The 24,194-nt window shown below is 37.0% G+C and overlaps 1 protein-coding gene across 7 annotated transcripts in view; it reads right to left on the bottom strand.

Annotated features, from left to right (window-relative positions):
* The window catches only part of COL11A1 (collagen type XI alpha 1 chain), a 282,954-nt gene that overhangs the window by 165,654 nt on the left and 93,106 nt on the right, over positions 1-24,194 (bottom strand). The window contains exons 5-10 of one of the 7 annotated variants that reach the window (XM_089686597.1): positions 21,790-21,918; positions 7,250-7,366; positions 5,266-5,415; positions 4,959-5,051; positions 2,930-3,229; positions 1,486-1,548 (exon numbers count right to left, since the gene is read on the bottom strand). In XM_089686597.1, coding sequence (XP_089542723.1) covers positions 1,486-1,548; positions 2,930-3,229; positions 4,959-5,051; positions 5,266-5,415; positions 7,250-7,366; positions 21,790-21,918 — 852 coding nt within the window. The remainder of the gene's footprint in view (positions 1-1,485; positions 1,549-2,929; positions 3,230-4,958; positions 5,052-5,265; positions 5,416-7,249; positions 7,367-21,789; positions 21,919-24,194) is intronic. The other 6 variants (XM_089686598.1, XM_089686599.1, XM_089686602.1 and 3 more) reach the window with 6 other exon arrangements.

The following is a 24,194-nucleotide window of genomic DNA, read 5'->3' on the forward strand; positions in this document are numbered from 1 at the left end:
AACACAGGAGGCGGATGCCGGCATCCGCCGGAGGAGATGGCCGGGGATGCTGCAGGGGACACATCGTGGGAGCCAAGGACAAGGTAAGTACTGTAGGGACTCCCTATGCAGCGCCGAATGGTAAGCCCTAGTGTAGCTCGGGGTTACCGCTTTTGGTACAGACATTTTACCCCGAGCTACACTCGGGAATACCGTTAGGGAGGTTAAAGTGGAATTTTAGTTGGGAAATCAAGTACTGCTAGATCACTACAGGCTGTCCCCTTTTGAAGGTATATCTATGTAATACATTAAAAATAAGCATCTATGCTGTTTAAGACCCAGTAATACACTGTCTCATCCTGCTCTGTGCATGATTAAATGCTTTCTATTTTTGTGTGGGTGGAAAATAAGAGCCACTAGAGGACAATGTGCTGACAATCTAAATATTTACTGCTGCTCAGGGGCTCTGTACTTCAGCAAAATGGCAGCCTCCGGCAAGAAAATAACAGGAACAATGCTGGAGGCATTTTACAGCACACACTAGCATAATTAGTTGCGTATGAATAGACCTATTTAAAAAAAAGCACTCTGTTTAATACCTTCTCTTGCCTCCCTAGTTTCTCTATTGACCCTTGAATGTGACAGATGATTTTACCAATAGGTAGAATCAGAGGTGGGGGAGCAGATCAAAGTTCAGCTTTCAACAGTCAACATTTTTGTTAACTTCAGCTACTTGTATCTCATGACCTACTGATCTAGTAGGCAGTTGTATAGTTCTTTGTAGTGTTCTGTAGTTACTCTCTGCTTAGTTATTGTAATATCATATGCCTGGGTTTGTGATATGCCCTTCCAAAATACACCAAAGACTTTAAAACTGATAATGGAAGGACAGTGCCTGTTTTCTCTATGCAGCATATTGCTTTTAGAACTAAACTTCAGGCATCAATAAATATAGCTATATTAATACAGTGTAAATACTTCACTTTAACTTGATTTCCGTTTCTTGTAATCCCCTGTACAGCAGCACTCAGACTGGGAAAGGAAGGAGCAGTACTAGAAGCTGATAAGGCTTTGATACACAAACACATACTAGCAAAAACTATACTGACAAAGGGGAGTGCAAAAGGATTACCTCATTAGTCTGTTGCTGCTCTTTCACTGTCCCGTCATAGACTGGGGCAGGGAGGTGACAGCTGTGTTGCTTAACTGCAGTATAGAAAAATCAGATCACCAGCCAAGGCTGACAAGGCTTAGTAAATTGTAGAATACATGGACAGAAGTACAAATCTTTTGACAGTTAAAATAGCTCCTATAAATTGGTGTACTAGCTTATACCTTGAGTTCAGCTTTAGCAAAGTTACAGTTTCATATCAGGTTGCTCTCCTCTAATAAACTGTCTTTACTGATGTATTCACAGACTTCTAAAGTTTTGGAAATTAAATCCAAACTGATGAACCTAGTATTAAATACACAGATATTGACATGAGGGAATTGCAAATTACTTACTGGTTCAATAACAGCTGGTTCTCCTTTCTGGCCCTTCTCGCCGTATCCTCCATAGTTATTTACCTAAAATATCAGCAAATTTAATTTTAATGTACTTTAAATAGCAAATGCTGCAGGAAATTAATCAAAGTACTGTACAGTCTATACATTCAACATTTAAAACAACAGACATTTCATGAAAAGATGTTTCAATTTTTAGATTAAAATTTCTTTAACTGGGGGTTTTAACTGTGGGCTTACTATAGTTTTATTATCCGTAATACATAAGTGTTATTTAATAGAACAGCATCAGATAGATATATTTTAAAGGTACCAGTAGGCATTGATTTCTGACTTAACAATGTATCCTTCTGGTTTTTTTTTTCTTATAAAACCAGATGTAATTGGTATTTCCACTTCTACTGAAAAAGAATGTTGAACAGATACAGTGGGCATTCCTTGTTTATCCATTGCACATTTGTTTTAATTTATGATAGTATGTATAGGTGGAACTGTTTTTTTTTTACCTTATCTTGGATTTTTGATAATTTTTTAAGGTGGCGATGAAAAAACAACTGTCAAAATAGAAATTAATGGCAGGCCACGTGTGTGGCATTATGCATGGAATGAATCTAAAACTGTATCGAAAATAATCATCATATTTAAAAATTATTGCACGGGTGATTGTCCAGCACAAAACATATGGTTTCCCAGATTTTTAGGAGGGACAGATCTTGACTTATATATATTCCACACCTACAGTCTATGGGACTTGGGAGTTACTATTTGGTATATTACCCTTTTAACAACACTTACATTTTTAAAATAGGTAATACTGGTGGAAAAGTAATAATAATTTACTTTATTAACTGGCACCTAAAAAGTTTGCAATGACGTCACTGTTTTAAAATTATTGTCATTTGTTCAGAAAACACAGGAATGCTGAAGGTGGACAATTTTGAATTCTGTAGGTATATATTATTTTATTTCAAAGTGCTGCTTGATTCCTTTTGCTGGGGTTTTTTTTACAAATGTAATGTTGACGATAGAAAAGAGGCCCTTGCCATTTGGCAAAAATAATTAACAGCAGGCTGTTTATCAGATTGTTACACAATACAATAAAGGCCAAATGGTCTTTATCCTTGGACTAACAAGTGTCTGCTTAGTAAGCCACTAAAGTATTTCAGTCTATGGTCAACAGAACCTACCTGAAAATATCAACAAAAAAAGGGTTTTCCTGAAAATAGATTCACTTCATGAATCACTTCTTTTTCTAAAAGCAGCATTGAAGAGAGGCCACATATGTAATCACAGCTGACATGCCCAAGAGTAAGTGTAGATTTAAGACATTTTAAGAATCACGTGTTTGTACAGAGAGGTAATGAGAAATGGATTCCAGCTCAATAATTTCTATTAACACTTTCCTGTTTTTTTTAATCTCATTACGATTTTATTGGTAACTTACGGTGGTCTCTGAGACATCAGTTTCGGCAGCAACCCCAGGTCCAAACTCCTCTGCAGTAGGGTTTGTTTCTTTCTCTTCATAGTCTGTATAATCATACAACTCATCTTTTCCTAAATCTCCTCCCACCACTGGCTCAGTCGGTGTAGGTTCTACAGCTTTCACCCCATAGTCTGTTTCCTCAACCAGCTTTTTCTCTGAGTCATAATCCTCGCCAGTTACGTACTCCTCCAGAAAAGGCTCATCCACAAAGGACTCATCCACAATGGACTCCTCCACCAGTGTCTCATCCACAGGGGTTTTCTAGCAGCACCAATGTAACAAGTGGGAGGAACATATGGGTTAAGGTTAGTCAAAGCTGTTAGATGCATTTAAGCCATGAAGCAAACTTAGATGCCATCAAAATAAAGCTGTAATTGCTCTGTATCTTTTAATGTGATTTAGGGGCAAATGTCAAGCAAGTTCTCTAAATCAATTAAAAGATAGAACTGTAAATATTTTTGTCTTAAAGCAGCAGTAAAACCACAAAAATAAAGTGCAAATTCTCAAGACAAATTTCAATTGAAAACTGTATATAAATATACTGATGCTTAAATATATGAAGTAGTACTGGTGCTTTAAAGATAACACATGTACCTCCATAGTACTAGCATTTGCAAAACAATTATTCTTTTTTTGTAATAAAAAGGTGAAAGCAGAATACAATTAAATATAAGCAGTTAAAGCATTTGCAATTAGCTGATTTCATGTTCCAACTAAATTTAACTGTGTTAATAATAAAATGCAGCACCATTTGTAACTATTACATAGAAAGCTTTCAATGCTATACCACGTTAAAAAAATATATTGACTTTTTTTGAGCTCATGGAAGTCATTTCATTTATTTGCATTCATTTATTAAAATTTAAACAAATTTAGAAGTTCTTAATGCAATGACTTCTTTTTCATGTAATACGTTTTACACAGGTTAACTAGCATGAGTAAATATGCAAGGTGCAACTATTATTTAGCTTACCAGCCGCTCATAAACAACAACCATTGATTTGATATGATATCAGCTTGCCCTTAGAAAATATCAGCATTTACAGTTCAAAAGCAAGATAGGAGTTAGAAGCTTATGACTTGTCAATTGCAGTAATACAGCTCTCAACATTCTCAGCAATCGTCTGCTCAAATGCACATGCTGAGAGTCGTATACCAGTTGATAGACAGCCACAAGTTGCCAACACCCGGTATTGCAGCACCAAAGCAAATAAATTGAAAGCACATTTTTGTACTAGAAACTAAATTTCCAAAACTGTTTAAAAACAATTTTTTCTCATGTAAAACAACGAGTCAAACTTGCCTAAATTTTAAACGTTTAAGAAAGTTGACTGGTTGCTTTTGAACAAACCCATTTATTTACTATGGTTGCCCTTGAAAGAATATTAGAATTTAAATGAACTGATTATCTTAATAGTTTCAGTAGTTTCACAAGTTTAGGTTTGGAATTCATAATGATAACATTGTATTCAAATTGGTAATCGCAATGTAAAGAGTACCATAATTTTTGTGTCTTGCAGAACAAATGGTTATGTTCTCTCAAGAGTTTGATGTTTTAGGATAAGCAAGCAAAAGCAAGTCAATAAAGCAGCAGATGTTTAAATGTACCTTTTTATGCAACCCAGTAAGCATGAACTTTGCATTTGAATCAATATATATAATGAGCAGCATAGATATTGGTTCAAAAATGGCTGTTTCTCCAGTCAGATAATATTGGGCACACATTAAACTGCTGTTTCAAAGTTGTGGTTTTTTAGCCATCACAGCATATTGCAGCATACATAGAATTGTTTTTAAATGAAGGGTACTTTTTATTTTACAAAAGGTGATCAGTATACATGTCACTCAAAATTATGTTTATTTTCTTTTGTGGAGTATAGGGAAGATGAAATAATGACCATGAATATAAATGATAAAATACCCAATCCATTTTTCAAACCTGTAGAAAAAATCTGGTGATATGTAAAGTACTTTTTCTCCTTTATTTTACCTCATTGGGTCCAGTAGTAAGAGCAGGTGTATCTGTCTGGTAACCATAGTCTACTTCACCATATTGTTCTGGAAAGTAGTCAACTACATTGGCCTGAGGAACAAAAAGAATATTGTTATTTGGTAACTTTTTCCTGGAATGTTACAAATAATGTATTGGATCAAAGTAGGAGTGTAGTGATAGTCAGGTTATGGTATTAGCCAGAAATTCTGTCCACATCTAGTTGGGGTTAGGGCATTTTATGTCTCATGATCAGAGATCTTCGGGATTTGCCCCACTGAAGATCTTGATTTCTTGCTACCTTTACCCCTATTCTTTTTCTTGTTGATGCTTGGTAATTGGTCTTGCCCTTCTTCTTCTTAGCTGCAAATGAGTTTTTGGGCGTGACCTTTTGGGGTTTGTCCTTTGATTTAGGGGGTACTGGCTTCTTCTTCGTTTTGGAACTGGCTTTCTTCTTCTGCAAAAATGTGGTGAAAGACCGAATGGAAACAATGAATGAAGGAATTAAGAAGTGGAAGTGAGGAGGAATTTTACAGGCAGGCCCTTTTCATGTGTTATTCACTATTCAGTGCTATTCTAGGAGCAACATTCTTTTTAATTGTGTCCACTGTCCAGTTAGTATTCAGATCAGGAACTGCCATAACAGTACATGAGATGCTACTTCACTTATGGTTTTGTAACAGCCTCTGATTATTTTTGTACCTAAATAGTAACCATTTAGCTATTAGAGTGGTATTAAACTCAAAAATTTTATATATTGCAACTTAGTAATCCATAGATGTGGTGGTTGCATTAGTTTTCTTTTTTGTTAGGCTTTTCCCTTTTGTTTCGACCACCTGGATGAAGGAGCATAGGTGGCACAGCAGCATTGTCAGTTTGGGTGAAGAGGAGTGTTGGATGTAGCAGATTTTGATGCACTGACAAACTGAAGCAAAACTGCATCTAACACTTTATAAGCAGTTACAGCAACTAAAAAACAACAGACTTAGTGGTGAGATCACCAGATAAAATAAAAGAAAGAAAGATAGCCTAAAAAAGAAAACAAATGGAGCGATCAGATCTATGAATTGGTAAGCTGCAACATAATAAATGTTTGCTTTTGTGTTTAATACTGCTTTAAGAATTTAAGCCTCTTGAATCCATTTAATAACAAATGTGCAAAAAGCAGTAGCATTCATTAACCAATAGCAATCAATAAGAAATCAGAATAATTTGGACTGCTCTTCAACTTCCTTTCTATTGGAAGTATTGGTCAGTGGTCATCTGAAATCTGACTGTTTCCATGCAAATAGATAATTTTGGACACATGAGTCCAACTATACCTTTAAAGCCGCTTTAATCTGATTTATTTGCATTAGCTGTAGGTTACAATATATATAACATCTCTTCAGTTTGCCTTATTTACCAAGGATTTGATGGAAAACTGTTTATAGCCTGAATTTACTCTTTAAGAATACCATACTGCTCTGGAGTGGATCTCACATCAGGCACATTGATAAATAATAAAAAGAAGAAAAACTCTGCACTTACCTCCCATACTCCTATGCAGACACCCCCAGGTCTAAAGTTGCAAGAACAGTCCTTCTCAGCACCCGGCTCTGCAGACAGGTACCGTTAGTTGTCAGACTCAGAGAAATTCATGGAGATCAATGACAACTGGCTGCAGGACTGAGTAGTGCATTTAGGATGCAAGCATGTCAGAATCCAAACCTTTAGGCCTGAAGATGTCTGTTACAAGGAAATGGAGGTAAGTATACTTCACACTCATATTGATATCTCTAGAACTTGGAATTGCTCATAAGTAAACAATGTAAGCTTTAAGGATTATAGAAGGCTGAAAGGGCTAAGGACTATTGCTCATTGAATAGCACTACACAGTAAATACACACTTTATAAGACCAGACAACTTTGCCTTAAATATAAATGAAATCTAAAATAAGATACTGAGATATCTCAAATTCCAGGAACATAGCTGCTGTTTTCAGAACCAAAATATTAAATTTCCCACAGCTAGAAACATGTTTTTACAATAATCTGACAATTCTGCATCAAGTTTTAAAAGATACTAGGAAAAAATATCTCAGTACAGTTATAATAGATTTGCTTAAGCATGTAAATCTTTGACGCTGTATTGCCACCTCAATATTTGCCGATACTGCCTGCCATTTTTCATCCAACTTCCAGAAAGGTGCAGTCAAAGGAGATGTAGAAAGAAGGGACTGAGATTACACCCGAGCAGATGACGAAACAAACGTGACACATATAGCGCACACAACACAAATTTACTATACCTCAGTCTGAGCTACAAGTTCTTCAGTTATTGAGGGTGCCACTGTTACATAATCAGGCTCCTTGTAATCTGCTCCCCCATACTCATAGTCATACTCGATTAGCTCTTCAGGTGCATACTATATTGCAAAAGGAAGATGTGTTAAGCAAGGCAATGTTAGTCAGCTGGAGATTATGAGCTTGGAGCAGAGTTGAAAAAGGGCAATCACAAAGAATTGCCCTTAAAGTGTATGTACATCACAAAGAATTGCCCTTGAAGTGTATGTACGTCACAAAGAATTGCCTTAAAGTGTATGTACATGCATACTTTTTTATTTAGTACTGGATAGAACAGCAAAAGCTTAGAACCCCTGTCAAGTTTTTATTGCTGTCTGTGTCTCCACCAGGTAGATCCACCCTTTCTATTTGTTCTGGTGTCCTTTGTCACCAAGACAGAATGTTCAAAATTTTGCAGTTGCAAAGAAGAAGTGAGAATAAATCTTCTATTAAGGACACCCATTGCAGTGACTATTGTTTAAGAGAGGTTTTCTCCTCACTTTATAGAGATTTTCCCTCACTTCCTGTTTTGGCTATGGGACAAAGCAAGAAAGAAATCTCCCAAATGGTATACAGACAGCAAAAAAAATACATTTTCAAAGGTTTTAACCTTTCACTACTCTTGACAAAGCTAAAAGTAGAATGTTTTAGCTATACATACACTTTAATTAAAAAAAAGAAACTGGAGCAGAGAAAAAGTGGAGCAGATGCCTGGAGCAACAAAATCACATTCCAATTGCCTTTTTTTCTACAATAAGCCATGCTGGCATTTGTTTATCTGCATGGATAATAATCTCCCTTTCTACTGTACTTTTTTTAATAATAAGTCCAATGAGTCTTACAAAATAAAGTTACGGCAAAGGACAACTGAGGCTGTTGTTCACAACTCCCAATCAGATGTATCTTTTTTATTTTTTTGTTAAACAAAGTGCACTAAAATGAAACATGGAATGTGATTGGTTATTACAAACAAACACTCCAAATTACTCTGTATAACACACAAAGTGGCACCTATTTGGTGTTACCTTCTGCTGTACTCCAAAATGCAGGGTGAATTGTTAAGCTAAGGCTTATAAGAAATAAAGCATAATTGTCAGATAGATGTAATTACATAATTCACAAAAATACAAAAACCCAGATCTTTTCAGTCTATAACATAGCCTGCTTTTAAATGTAAAAAAAAAATAATAATTTAAATTTAAATATTTAAAACAGAGTACGATATATGAAATGTAACAAAATGAAAGTAGTGACTTCTGAAAATTGATGATGTTTCTATAAATATGGAAGCTTCCACAAAAGCTTCCACTATATAACAAATGCTAAAATGTATTTATCCTTTGTAAAAATGTATACAGTATATTTTTAGGTTCACTTCAACTTTAACAATTTCCAGTCAGCAGACCTAATTAGCAGTACTCAGCAATACAGTGAGGTAATGACTGCCTTTCTATAGAGATAAACCTACTGACTTCAGAACTGGGTTTATGGATAAGCAATTTAAGCATGATATAATGCTGTGCTGAAACCCTTCATACACCAAATCATTCAGAGATGCAGCAGATCTTCCGCATCTATTGGCTGGAAAGATTTGTGTAGTTTTAGTTTTGCAATATAAATGAAAAAAAGGAAACACATACAGACTAAAAATCAAATGGTTTCACTGATATAATGCAACATTTGAGATAACATACATTAATTGCTAGAATTTATTAATATTAATTAACCATTTGATTCACTTTCATACAGCATGAAAAAATGGGGTTAATACAGAATGCATTGAAGTTAGTTACCAAAAATTCTGCATGATCAGTAAATTAGATAAGCTAAGTTATTAGGCAGGGGTACTTTTACTATTCATACGTAATAATAAAAAAAGACCAAATGAACCGAGCCACAGAAAATCTAATCAGTGCAGCAGCTTTAATTGAGTGGAGTGACTAGACTCAAAAAAGTGATAGCAAAAATTGGCAGCTTTCATTCTGATTCTATTGCAATATATACCACAATCTAATGTAATCATTCAATGTGATGCAGTAGCAAGTGCTCAGAAAATAACAAGTGTTATGTAAACTTCAACAATCAATATTTCATCTAGTGCTCAAAAAAATAAAGTGAAAAGTGCTATGTAAACATCAACGATCAACATGCAATTCCCCCCTGGAAGATGTTGATAGATGAAGCATACATAGGGTGTGTCTTTGGTTGTGACGTTACCTTGGTGTTGGAGACCATGCTTACCGCCAGAGGAGAATGGCTGAGGCTGGCGTTCCCATGTTTTGCGATTAATACCTACTGTCAGGTCAGATACTTTTAAATGTGAGCTTTAGTGCAGTCTTTTTCTTTTTACAATAAATATACATTTTTATGCGATGAGGATCTCTTTTGTTCTTCCATCCCTTGGTATACTGTATATTGCTGGATCTAATACTTCTGAACAACAACATTCATCTGCGGTCTATATACTTGAGCAACTATAGAAATATTGTTGGTTTTTGCGAGTATAGTTTTCCATATACAGTACTAGCCACTATACTGTATCTGGGGAGTCAATTTGGGGCAAATGTTGGTGGTGATCAATTGAGGAGGTGGATTGGATCAAGCACACACAAGAAATGTGATACAATTATTCAACAATTTTTATCATGTTTGTTTTCAGAAGAAAATTTATTTATAAGCAAAAAAATATTTTTTGGGGGGGCAAGAACACATGAATTATTTATATATTTTTTCCTTATATTTTTCAAAACCTTTGGACTGATAAGAACAACTTATAGGAAGTGATTGATGACATGTTGATCATTAATGTTTACATAGCACTTATTGAGCACTAGATGAAATGTTGATGTTTACACAACACTTGTTACTTTGTTTTTTGAAGACCTGTTACTGTGTCACATTGATTGATTACATTAGATTATGGTATATATATTGCAATAGAATCAGAGTGAGCATTGCCAGTTTGCTATCACATACCTAATAATCAGACTGCTTGAACAATATAAGCTTTGGACAGTTTACAAAGACCCCTAATATTTAATAGAGTGGGCAAATTGTTACAAGCTGCTGTTTGCGTTGTTAGAATTTAGACACAGTATTGATGGTCAGTGGGAGAAGGTCCCCCTTACATTGATGGTCAGTGGGAGAAATGTCCCCTTTTACTGAAGATCACTAGGAGAAGGGACCCCTTATATTAACTGTCAGTGGGGGGAGGAGGATCTTGCATTCATAGTTAGATGTAGGTGCAATGCCCCCAGCCCCCCCCCCCCCCGCACACACACACACACATTCATGGTTGGGGGTAATGCTCCCTACATTGATGGTCATCGGTAAAAATGTCCCTTACATTGGTGGTCAGTGAGAAGTAAGAGTGCCCCTTACAGTGGTGGTCAGTGAACAGTAAGAATACTTCTTATATTGGTGGTCAGAGGGAGAATGCTCCTTAAATCGGTAGTCATTGGGGAAAATGCCCCTTACATTTGTGGTAGTTGGGAAGAATGTCCTGTACACTGGTGGTCAGTGTAAATAATGTTCCTTACATTGGGGATCAGTGTGAAGAGTACTCCTTATACTGGTGGTCAGTGCAAAGAATGTCCCTTATGTGGGTGGTCAGTGCAGAGAATGCCCCTTACACTGGTGCTCATTGGGATGCATTCACTTTATATTGGTGCTCAGTAGGAAGAATGTCCCTCTCATTGGTAGTTAATGGTCGTAAATTCCCTTACAGACATCTTAAAAGATTGGTGTCAGTGCTTCTGTGGCATTGCCTGTGCCATGTAATACCAGAACTATTCAGGCACCATTAGTTGGGAGATCAATCTTGCATGTTGTTCAGGCAGATAGATACCTTGAATGGATGAATTAAAAGATGCATCAAACTGATTCATTGCTATAAAAAAGTGACTCATTTGTGTTTGGTTCAAACAGTTTTTTTTTTTTCAGAGCCCCTTACTTTGGAAAAAAATTGAAATCCCCTAACCAGTAGAGTACCAAGGGTGGGGCAGTGGGATTAGCTGAATTCAGGAAATAAGGGGACGCATTGTCTGCATTCAGCAGTCATTTTTTTAATGTTCCAATGACCACTGTATAAAAATGCATATTCAGGGAAATATCTATGTTTGTTATTATAGATAGGCAATGGGAAATATCCTGCTGACATCCCTAGTGCTGCCTTATTTTGAAGTGGGGGGGATTATAGCCATTGTGAACATTTTGACTTGACCGTGCTTGACTGATCATCTCTGCACTTGAAAAGACTCATCCAGAGGTTGTTGAGAAGGCCTACAGACATATGGACATTCCTTGAGCTTAGTGTAAATGGCCAGATTGGGCTGTAATATTTGTAAATATCAATAGTGTCTCTATTCATAGGAGGAGTCTGCTAATTGTCATGTATCTTATTGTAAATAAGACTGATTGTCTGGGATTACTGATGTATTGCTGCTATGATTGCAGTATGTAGAGCCATTGTTTTGAGTGACCCTAGAGTAGTGCATGTCACTTGGCTCAGGAGCAGAACTGATGTATGCTTGGAATTTTGGTGTTTGATCAAATCTAACAAGCATGCTAGTACACAGACCACTTGTGTCTAACAAACATGAAGGTCGTGGAGTCTACTTTGCTGGCAATATATTTGTAGATATGGAATTCTATAATATATGTTATCTGTCTACCTAACCAAACCCCTGTTATATTAACATGAACATAAATATTGGCTAGAAACAACCTGTGATAAATCAAGTATAAGAGCAATGATTGCTGGATTGTAAAGGTGAGGACTCGAGAGTTGTGATCCAGAACCTGCTTTCAATACCTAGTGGGCTACTAATGCAACATTCTGAGGAGGAGTTCAAATCTCTTAGACAATGCTGGGCAAATGCTTGCTCCAGGTCCGTAACTCAGTAGATAGTGAAGCCAAGTATGGGATGATTACTGCAGAGCCTGCACCTTTAAAAATAAGTCTGTAATGATAACTACAATATTACTGTTTTTATGAGTTCACTTTAAGCCAGTGTAAAGGCCAAAAAGTAAATTAAAAGGCCCATAATCAAAAGCAACCAATCACATTTAAGATCACTGTAATATTACTAATAAATTATTATTTCTGCCTGCTTGTTTTAGGTTACTGCATCCTGCTGCTGTTTAATTTACTGGATAAGCAAATACTTGCAGCTTCCAGTATGGTGCTTCATCATTTTTTAAGTTAAATTTGGTTCTGACCTGACAGTATCACTATAACTTTGATATTAATTTTTATGTGTACAGAACAAAGAGACTGTCTGATATCAAATAGTAACTAAATTATTGCAATAGAATAACTACATAATCCATGCTAAAGGGAATAGGATAATCCCTGTATCCAGCTCCTACAGCTCAGCTTGTTTGTCTAAAACTAATTCTGAACATATGGTTGGGCAAAGGTTTTTCTGATACCAAAAGAGAAGAAAATGACAGTTGGCATTTCTGTTTTGTCTGCAATCTGAAGCATATATCACTATCTAGTACAGATTGAGGAGCCAAGAGAATTGTGGAGTAACATGTTGATCTACACAAGCTGGCAGCTACCAAAATAAAATCACTGATATAAATAGCAGCCAGAATTCTGGCTCAGAACTGAGCTTCGGGACTTTTGCTTATGGCTTATGAAAATTGGCATACTAGTTTTTGGCAAAGGTATTTCACTATCACTATTTTTGGTGCTTAACTTTTCTGCACTTATGACTTTTGCTGCATTGTGAGATACAATTAGTGCACCTAAAAAATGATTCTATCACAACTGTAAAATATATGTTTTACACCCAAAAATGAAATAGTCAACTAACAGGGTTGAATTATTAAAGGACTTTTATGTCTTTAAAGTGAACCTGTCTCAAAAATTAAAATTGCCCAAACTATATTACTGTAAATACTTACCCCACGTGGTGCTCCCTCTAGCAAACACTGCTCCATTGATGAGGAATCATCTACTGAAGTCTGCTGGGAAACTGACACCTCTGTAAGTGTCGATTTCCTGGTGCCTCCTGGTAATTTCCTGGTGACTACCACATCGCTACTGTGTCCGAGGTAAGTAATACACTTTAATTTTCATGACAGTATGGTCGTTTTTACGTATTGTGAAAAAATTCTCACAGATAACTTGCAATTAAAATGGTGCATTTATAAAAACAAATTAGCAATTAACAATCTCTTTTAAGGATCAGCACATCTCAGGCCAGAAGGTGTCATGGCCAGTGACAGCACTAGAATACAGTTCTTAGAGGCTGTCAATTATTCTGATAATACCCACTCCAAGGATCTATGAGGGAGTGGCAATCTCTGTCTCTTGAGGGCACATCTAGGTAAAAGAGTGTGCCAGCAGTTTTGGAATAGAAGACCAGGTGATGCAATTTGAGTCACCAATTTGTTTTTAAACCAAAAAACATACCATTTTATTACACAAGAACGACAAGTTTTTCTTTCTTTCATCATTTTAGTAAGCGGATACCCTACATTCGTTTGGAGCTGCTGAATTTAGTGCACGTTCTTCCCCCTTCCTATAGAACTGTGTATCTCTTTGTATGTACCTGCTACTGATCCCTAAATGTTGCCTACTAAGGACATTGCTCAAACAGCACTGTGCACTTTTGCTACATTTGTTTTTTCTTACATAGTTACATAGTTAGTCTGGCAGAAAAAAGACAAATGTCCTTCTAGTTCCACCATAAAAAAGAAAACTAAAAAAAAAGTTATAATACTACACCAACAGTTGATCCATAGGAATGCAAAAAAAACAGCAAAGCAATCCAATTAGCTCCTGCAGGGGAAAAAATTATTTCCTGATCCCCCAAGAGGCAATTGGATATTCCCTGGACCAACTTTACCTATAAATGTTAGTAACCAGGTATATTCTTTGTATCTAGTAAATAATCCAGGCCTTTTTTAAAGCAATCTACTGAGCTGGCTAGAACAAACTCTTAAAGGAAGTCCATTCCATATTTTCACAGCTCTTACTGTGGAGAAACCTTACCATATTTGGAGATTAAATCTATTTTCCTCCAGACATAAAGAGTGCCCCTTTGTCCTTTGTGATGACCTCAGGGTGAATAACTACACCGAGTTCACTATATGAACTACTGATGTATTATACATGGTGATCATATCCCCCCTTGATCTCCTCTTCTCAAGAAAGAATAAATTAATTTTCTCTAATCTTTCCTCATAGCTGAGCTCCTCCATGTCTCTTATCAGTTTGGTTGCCCTTCTCTGTACTTTCTCCAGTTCCTCAATATTCTTTTTGTGAAATGGTGTCCAAAACTGAACCGCAGATGAGGTCTTAATGATTTGTAGAGGGATAAAATGATATCTCTCTGGAGTCTATACCTATTTTAATACAAGACAGGATTTTGCTTGCTGTAGAAACCGTGGCTTACAAAAAATGTAAAATTATATATATATATATATATATATATATATATATATACACATATAGGTGAAACTCAACAAATTAGAATATTGTGCAAAAGTTCATTTATTTCAGTAATGAAACTTAAAAGGTGAAACTAATATATGAGATAATATATGAGACTCATTACATGCAAAGCAAGATAGTTCAAGCCGTGATTTGTCATAATTGTGATGATTATGGCTTACAGCTCATGAAAACCCCAAATCCACAATCTCAGAAAATGAGAATATTGTGAAAAGCTGCAATATTCTCGGCTCAAAGTGTCCCACTCTAATCAGCTAATTAAGCCATAACACCTGCAAAGGGTACCTGAGCCTTTAAACGGTCTCTCTCAATGGTCTGGTTCAGTAGGAATCACAATCATGGGAAAGACTGCTGACCTGACAGTTGTGCAGAAAACCATCATTGACACCCTCCATAAGGAGGGAAAGACTCAAAAGGTAATTGCAAAACAAGTTGGATGTTCCCAAAGTGCTGTATCAAAGCACATTAATTGAAAGTTATGTGGAAGGGAAAAGTGTGGAAGAAAAAGGTGCACAAGCAGCAGGGATGACTGCAGCCTGGAGAGGATTGTCAGGAAAAGGCCATTCAAAAGTGTTGGGGACTTTCACAAGGAGTGGACTGAGGCTGGAGTCAGTGCATCAAGAGCTACCACACACAGACGGATCCTGGACATGGGCTTCAAATGTCGTATTCCTCTTGTCAAGCCGCTCCTGAACAACAAACAACGTCAGAAGCATCTTACCTGGGCTAAAGAAAAACAGATCTGGTCTGTTGCTCAGTGGTCCAAAGTCCTCTTTTCTGATGAGAGCAACTTTGCATCTCATTTGGAAACCAAGGACCCAGAGTATGGAGGAAGAATGGAGAGGCACACACTGCAAGATGCTTGAAGTCCAGTGTGAAGTTTCCACAGTTTGTGTTGATTTGGGGAGCCATGTCATCTTCTGGTGTTGGTCCACTGTGCTTCATTAAGTCCAGGGTCAACGCAGCCATCTACCAGGAGATTTTGGAGCACTTCATGCTTCCTTCCGCAGATGAGCTTTATGGAGATACTGACTTCATTTTCCAGCAGGTCTTGGCACCTGCCTACACTGCCAAAAGCACCAAAACCTGGTTCAATGACTGTGGGATTACTGTGCTTGATTGGCCAGCAAACTCGCCTGACCTGAACCCCATAGAGAATCTATGGGGCATTGCCAAGAGAAAGATGAGAGACATGAGACCAAACAATGCATTATAGCTGAAGGCCGCTAATGAAACATCCTGGTCTTCCATAACACCTCAGCAGTGCCACAGGCTGATAGCTTCCATGCCACGCCACATTGAGGCAGTAATTGCTGCAAAAGGGGCCCAAACCAAGTACTGAGTACATATGCATGCTTATACTTTTCAGAGGTCCGATATTGTTCTATGTACAATCATTGTTTTATTGATTGCATGTAATATTCTGAGATTGTGGATTTGGGGTTTTCATGAGCTGTAAGCCATAATCATCACAATTATGACAAATCACAGCTTGAACTATCTTGCTTTGCATGTAGTGAGTCTATCTCATATATTAGTTTCACCTTTTAAGTTGAAACTAAATTACTGAAATAAATGAACTTTTGCACGATATTCTAATTTTTCGAGTTTCCTTGTATATATAATTTTATTTTTTTGAATTTTTTTTTCCTTGCATAAAAGTAGTATGCAGTCTTCTATCCAGCCAGCAGATGGAGTCACATTCTCCTTTTCACATAATCAGCTATTTTAGCTTTTCGCTGTACTGAATGAAACCTGATGTTCACAGAACTCGACGGTTTACTAAAGCAGTAGAGAATGTTCACTTAAGCAAAACCTAGTAAAGTAAAGCAATCTTCATTCCGGACAATCTATCGTGCATGGGAAAGTAAAAAAAACAGGGTTTCTGCTTGCACATGATTGGATGAATTTCCTCCTTTGACTCACCTTATTGACTAAGGTAAAAGAACATTTACATTGTCAAATGGTCAGTCTCTACCCCTTTTTTAATAAATCAATGCTAATAACCCAAGCTTTATTTGTATGAGGTGGAGAGGCATTAGGGGTGACATCACAGCTTCCACCTCATATAATCAGAGAACACTCTGTATTCATTTAGAAAATGCAAAGCATTCTCTGAATAGCACTGGTGCCAAGCAGCCGAACTAGTGCATTCACACTGCATCATGCCGGCCCCTCAGCATGGGACATGGAAGCAAGTGGGGATAACTGAGATAACACTGGTTGTGTCTAGCTTCCCAGGGCATGGGCCAGGTATGGTATATATATAATTACATTGGTCCAAGTTGGACCAATGTAACAATGTAAAAATATACCATGCCTGGAATTCATCTTTAATGTGTGTGCACTGACAAAACAACTTTTTCTTTCAATTTTAGATAGAGCAAGGAAGGGTTAAAATGCTTCTCCTTTTTTTGTTCACTTCTGGTGAGATTTCCCTGCACTTCCTGTTTGGAGGTGTAACAAGAAATTAGAGTCAATCTTCATCAAAGTGAACAGAGTTTTCAATTTAGACAGTTGCCAACAGAACATTTGTCCTCAGGTGAAGATTTTGCTCTCATGATCACTCTAAAATCTAGGATCCTAACTTACTTTTTGTTTTAGAAACTATGGCCACCAGGGAAAATAGAGGTGTGAATCTCTCCTGTGGGGACACTGATAGCAATAAAAACCTGGCAGAGAGTCCACCCCTTTCCAACTCTATCCAAAACTAATAAAAAGTCTTACCATTACAGGTACTTTAGCATCTGGCAAGCTGCTGATCCATGACATTGCAGTACCCTTGCTTAAATTGACTCACTAATTGCAAAAAATAATCATTTAACTATATAATAACCAGTATTTACAATGCATATCACTCCCTGGAGTGGAATCTGGTCAGTAGTTTTCCTGAACTATAAATTCTGCTATTTTTTAAGCAGGGACCTTTACAATTGGGTTATGGATGCTGAAATGGTTAAAATTAGTCTGAAACCACAAATTACAACAGTATAGAGACATTGTCTGGAAAATGCATTAGAGGTGATTTTTTGTTCAAATATATATTTTCCCTTAGTGCCTCAGCATATTTCCACTATGATCTCAGCTCTCCTTTTTTCCACAAAAAGCAGCATTATCGTGTTACACAGTAGCTCTGAGGGATATGTGTATCAATGGATTGTACATTTCAGAAGCTGGGGCCTCTAGAGAGGTCTCCCATAGCAAGAACACATGGTTCTCATTTGAAGTAGAGTGCAAGGAGGCATAGACTAGACGTGGAGACAGCATGGGGTCTTGTGGCTGGAACAGTTATATTCATTTCTCAGTCAAACTTCCCTCTTTACTTAAGGCAGGAAGTTTTCTGAAGCAGAATGGCCTTTGGATTTACTTATTAGAGCAGGAAATAATAACATGCAAAATATAGCCATACTTTGGTGTCGTTCACACCAGTGGGTCTTAAATTGACTTTTCTTGACTTATTAATGTATGGAAAGCACATTACAGTTTAAAATCCATTAGATCATACCCACACTGATCTGGTTGCACTATGCTTTCCGTGAAATTAGGAATGCATGGGATTTTCATTAAAGGTAAAATACCTAATGGCATTTTTTCCTATTTGAGTGATGGGGGTTATAAACCCTGCTAGGTTTTTATTTCTGGTTGTGTCCCTGCTAGGCAGATTCACCCTATTTTTCCTGATGACCATTGTCACTGGAACTCAAAGTAAGGGAAATTCTATTTACTGGTACAGAAAAAAGGGGAAATCTACCTGTCCTTGTAGAAGTAGGGAGTGAAAGAAATTATTCTCAATGGCAAAAAGAAAATAAAAGTTTACCAATGCTAAACCTATCCAAAACTTTAAACGTTTTGCCTTTAAATGTAGTTAATTTTCTTTTCAAATTACTAGCATTACAGTGTGCTATTTTATTGTACAGTTGCTTTGGGGGCAATATTAACCCTTAACCCAGACCTGGCACCTCTTTTTGTGAATCTTTACAATGAGGGGGCAGGACACATGATCAGAAGCCTACTGTATCACAGCCATCTCCCAATCACCACTAGAGACAGAGAGTTGTCTATGACAGCTCAGTCACTGTGCTGGGAGCCCATCAGCACACAGATGGCTGAGTTAAAGCCCACCTTCTTTGCCGCCACACATATGCATAATGTAGGCTGCAAGAGGTTAAAAGAAAAACCTTTGCTCAATGTGATCCTTTTCCACATGTCAGAATTTTCTTTAAAACCATACGTGTGTTTGAACAGCCATTTTGGAATACTTAAAGTATCTATGCCCAGGCTATAGACATTAAATAATTTACAAAGATCTTTAAAACAAGCCATCCCTGACCTCTCTAGCTGTATACACTGTGACATATTTCACTCTCAAAAATCACAGCAATGACTCAAAAGCAGTTTTAGATCATTTTGAACAGTTTAGACACATCAGCTTTTGAAATTCGCTGGACAGTTGCAACAATGTAGAATAAGGAAAAGGGCTCCAGCACATGGCAGGAAAAAAAACCCCAAAAAAACAGTTTTGCAGATTTTATCAGAACTGTATTTTGCTTTTTCATTGAAAGTAGTTCTACCATTTTCTGTGAGCCCATGCACACAGTGTGCAAAGATCAATAAATTTGCACTGTGTTAAGCTCCTAAAAATCAGAAAAGAAAAATATGCATCTATGGTCAGTAATTTGTGTGTACGCATATAAAAGCATGTAAACATATTATCATGCATACAATTAATTAAACGGAAGCATAATTTTATGCATCTAAATGCTATATGGACATTTATGCATTAATATGTATGTAAAGTCATGCATGTTATAGACCACTTGATATGTCTTTTACACAGGATCTTTCTGCCAGTCTTTGGCAGTGTAATCCTGCATAGATGATTAGTAATTTCATTGTGGCCATGTCCATATACCCAGAAGGAGAAGTGATTTCAGTGCCTCTGTTGTGAAATATGAAAACAAAATTTCCACACAATGCTTGTAGCTACACAGGTGAATGAGTGCTTGTTTAAAAGTGCTTTTATTGCGTGTTCAGAATTTACCCTAATTGTTAGCAGTGCCATATTCTAAAGAAGGGTTCTGTGAGCCAAGGCAGCAGAGTTATGTTAGGCTATTACAACTGTTTTACATGTATTCCTCATGCTTTTGTCTGTGAATTTAAAAGGGGTCATTCCAAGCTTCATTAATGTTTGTTTGTTTATTTTCTTGTTTTGTATGGAATGTAATCAGTTAAAGCAGTATTAAACTCAAACGCCAACAGTTATTATATTGCAGCTTACCAATTCTTAGATGTGGCAACTGCATTTTTTTTGTTAAGCTTTCTGTCCTTTATTTCTGGTAAGTAAATCTGTTGTTTTTAAAAAGAACAAACTACCCTGCAGATGTATCAGTTACAGGGATGAGACAAACCATTTACCACTGACAGGAGTACTTACAATGATCAGCTTTTATAAGGAAAAAAAACCTGTTTGCTATAACTGATTATAAAGTATTAGCTGAAAGTATTAGGTGGAGTTTGGCTTAAATTTGTTATTGTGTTTAAATTTGCTAGTGCATCTAACACTCCCCTCACCTCCAGACTGACAGCTGTCCAAAAGTGCCTCTGCACTCCTTCATCTATAGTGAGGGAAAGGAAGGAAAAAGCTTAAAAAAGAAAATGAATGCAGCTATCACATCAATTGATTGGTAAGCTGCAATATATTACATCCTTGGTTTGGGGTTTAATACTGCTTTAAGTGAACATGTTAATGAATTGCCAGACTAGCTGGGTAATAAAAATTCCTCGTTGTGTGGGGATGATCCTTTTATATACAGGAAAAGATAGAGCCATGCAAAATTAGGGAGCTTTTCCATAACTAGAGCACACTGATCTAACTGTATAAAGCTTTATATGGCTCATATGTTAGAGTCAATTTGGATAAGTGATGTGATGTCAAAGGGATAGGCTGCTACATGTGTAATACAATTGTGTACACGCTTGTATATCAAAATGTGTATATTATTAGAGATTCCCTCTATTGCTGCAGATATATTTCAACCTGTGAAGAATAGTGGGTCAAATACAACTGTTTCACAGTGCACCCTGATTGCAAAAAAAATATATTTAATAAAGGTGAGATAAAGTATGAAGAAAAACACATTTATTAATCTCATCAGTAAATAAATAATGTTTGCATTGGTTATAAAACAACGTTTAATGCAGATCTTGCAGTAAAACACATGATCCCCTTATAATATCTAGGCCCCCTGTGAAAAAATTGCAAAAATTTCCAAAATGTAACTGTTAAGAAAAATGTTCAAATATACACTTACTTTACCTTCATCTTCTAAATATATGGTGCCTAGGCAAGGGTGATGGCACTCATCTTCCAACAAGATCCTAAGGAATAAAGAGCAGCCCAAATCTTACAAGGAGACACTCTTTGACTGAACAGGAGTGTCTTTTCACAAGATTCGGGGTACTAATCATTTCCCAAGATGATGATGTCATGCCCAGCAATGAGAAAGATGGGGGTATGGTAAGAATACATCCGACTTTTTCTGTACATATACATTTTGGAAATAGTGGCATTATAAGTGGATATTATACTGCTAGCCCTGCTTTAACAACTTGTGGCTTAAAAGTCCCAATAACTCATTTAAATTAATTTAGACAGCAGAAGGGATGTATTACAATATATTGAGTGGGAGATTTACTAAAACCAGAGCACTCAGAATCTGGTGCAGCTGTGCACAGTAGCCAATCAGTTTCTAACTTCAGCTTTTTCAATTAAAACCTGGAAACAGATTTCTTTCTATGCAAAGCTACAACAAATTTAGTAAATCAACCCCCATATGTAAGTTTTTTTTAACTATATATAGGACACAACTGTTTTTTTCTTTTTTTTTGTTGTGTGGATACAGCAAGAAAAAGGATAATGCAGTAATCCCAATACTTCTATTTCCAATTTTTTTTCTTGCTTTATCACCACCCAACACAAAGATAATCCCTGTAATCCCAATGTATATTTTAGAATGGAAGAACATCATTAATTCTCACCTCATCCACTTGTGGGTCCTGAGCTTGGGGCATATGGTGTGTTGGCTTGTCACAGTCCGTCATATAATGTTCACAGTAGTCATACGCAGCTTTGGGGTCATCAACAATCAGTAGCTGCTGGATGTCACCCTGTAATAAATCATTCAAAAACAAGTTTGTTATTTTGTCTTGGCTACTCAAAGCAGCAACATAAAAATGATAGAAAATTATCCATATATATACTTACTGAAGACATTTAATTGTTCAAAATAATCTCACAAACCAACTTCCTTTTTTTTTCAAAAAGACATACAAATAATGTACAAGCAAGACGTGTAATATGCAGCAAAGGAATATTGGCATACAAGATACCTGCAGCATGCAAATATCCATCACAGAAATATGAGTCAGTAACTGCGTACAATGTAAGTCGAATTCTAAATTTTTACCTTATTTGTTTTTTCTGCCTCTGTAATTGTTATTGCTGTCTGCATTGGTAATGCATACTATAAAAGACGCACACAGTGCCATCAGTGGAAAATTATTTCGGATGTTAACCTAATAGTGCCACCATGTGGTCAGAGCAGAGGCCCTTCTCTTACTGTATGGCGGTCGTCAGTTTTAAACCAACTTTAAACATTTGCTTGTTTGTTTATTTGTTTGTTTTCTTATTTTAACATTCTGCTGAAACTTTGTGCATTCGTGCTGCTTGGACCTTGAAGGAGGGGGTACACCCCGAAAGCTTGTCCTGAAAAATTGTATGCCAGTGCAAAAAAAAAAATGAATGGACAGTATTCAATTGTTTCTGTCGCAAGTGCACTAATATGACTACAATTACTTTCAGCAAACGAATTTCAGCAAAGAGTAAAAAAGGAAATATTTTCTAGGCCCACAAGTAAAACATCCCACTATCTGTTTTGAAAGTAATGATAGTCTAATTTCGCTCAGTTTTTCTAAAGTCCCTGGTACTCTATGAACAGAAATGATGTCAATCTACTCTTTCACTTTCAAATTTCCTGGACACCTAGAGCTAAAAAAAATTCTACTGCAACTTTTTTTCAGACAAAGTTCCAACAATACTTCTTATCAATAACATAAGAACCACATGCACAAACTGATGTGGGTTATACAATCTCACGCACATCAATGGGTGGGTATGACTCCATGAATTTATTCCCCAAGCAGATATCTTGGCTTTGAATGCTGAATGTGGCCTATACATGAGGTGAAGACTTATGTGACCTTCTGCTACAGCTAACTGACATCTTAGGTGATATTCACTTACAAAAATGACTTTCCCTTTTTCTCCATGCAACTCTTGTACAATAAAAAAAAAAACTTTTTTTTTTACTCTTGTCTGTTTCTCCCCCTCCCACTATTCTTGCCTAGTCAAAGAGCACAGATCATGGAGCAAGGGCACACAGTGCTGAAGGGCAGACGTGGTGGCACAACACCAGGGACCGGCTGCAAGAACCAAGTCAGCTTGCTCGCAATGGCATAGAAAGGGAAGATTGTGGTATGAGACTCAGCCTGTGGCAGCAAAGCAGCAAGAGAAAGCTGGATTCACTGGGGAGGTAGGTATGTTTTCTGAAGAGAACCTTCCATAACAGGTAAGGGCGCATTCACACCTGCAAATGCACCCTCACTCTGATTATATGTGAAAACTCCAACAGGGGTTCCCACAATTAGCTGCAGGAGGCAACCCCACTGAAAGCAACAGGAGGATCTCACAGCCACTCACGTGTAATTGCTCATCCTGTGTCCATGGCTGATCATGTAAGATTACATGTGAGTGGCTGTGATTAGCTGCGGGAGCTGGAAACCTCCCATTGCTTTCAATGGGGCTGTTTCCCTCAGCTAACTGCAGGGACCCCCGCTGGGGTTCTCACATCTAGTCAGAGTGCTGGTTCATTCACTAAAGACGAAACCCTTTTTTTGGGGATAGAGTGGGGAAGGATTAGAACACCTGTCAGGTTTATATTGTTGTCTGTGCTCCTGTTTAGGGAGATTCAGCCTCTCTATTTATTTTGTGATTGTGATCACTGAGAATAAAAGTGAAAGAAAACCCCAAATTTTTGGTTGTCACCAAAACAGGAATAGAGGAGAAACCTTCCAGTGGGGACATTCTGGTGACTCTGTTGACAACTAATGAGACACAAATGGCAAAAAATCTGACCGGGGTTATATCTCTCCGTTATTCTATCCAACATGTAAAAAGGTTTTGCTTTAGTTCTACTTGTTAAGTATAGAGGCTAATATGGCTGAACTCTTTGGAAAAAGCTTGTTGCTTGGCTGTCAGGCTGATCCTCTGGCTGAAAAACTTTTAAGGGCCCAGAAAACGTATGCAGCGGAACACCCCATCTGCATTTTTTTTTTTCAGGTTGCAGCAAAAGTGGACCAAATGTGGCAGCTTACATATTTCTATC

Source organism: Staurois parvus, unplaced genomic scaffold (genome assembly GCF_062004578.1).
Source record: "Staurois parvus isolate SC_StPar_1 unplaced genomic scaffold, SC_StPar_1.0 ptg000402l, whole genome shotgun sequence".
Classification (NCBI taxonomy): domain Eukaryota; kingdom Metazoa; phylum Chordata; class Amphibia; order Anura; family Ranidae; genus Staurois; species Staurois parvus.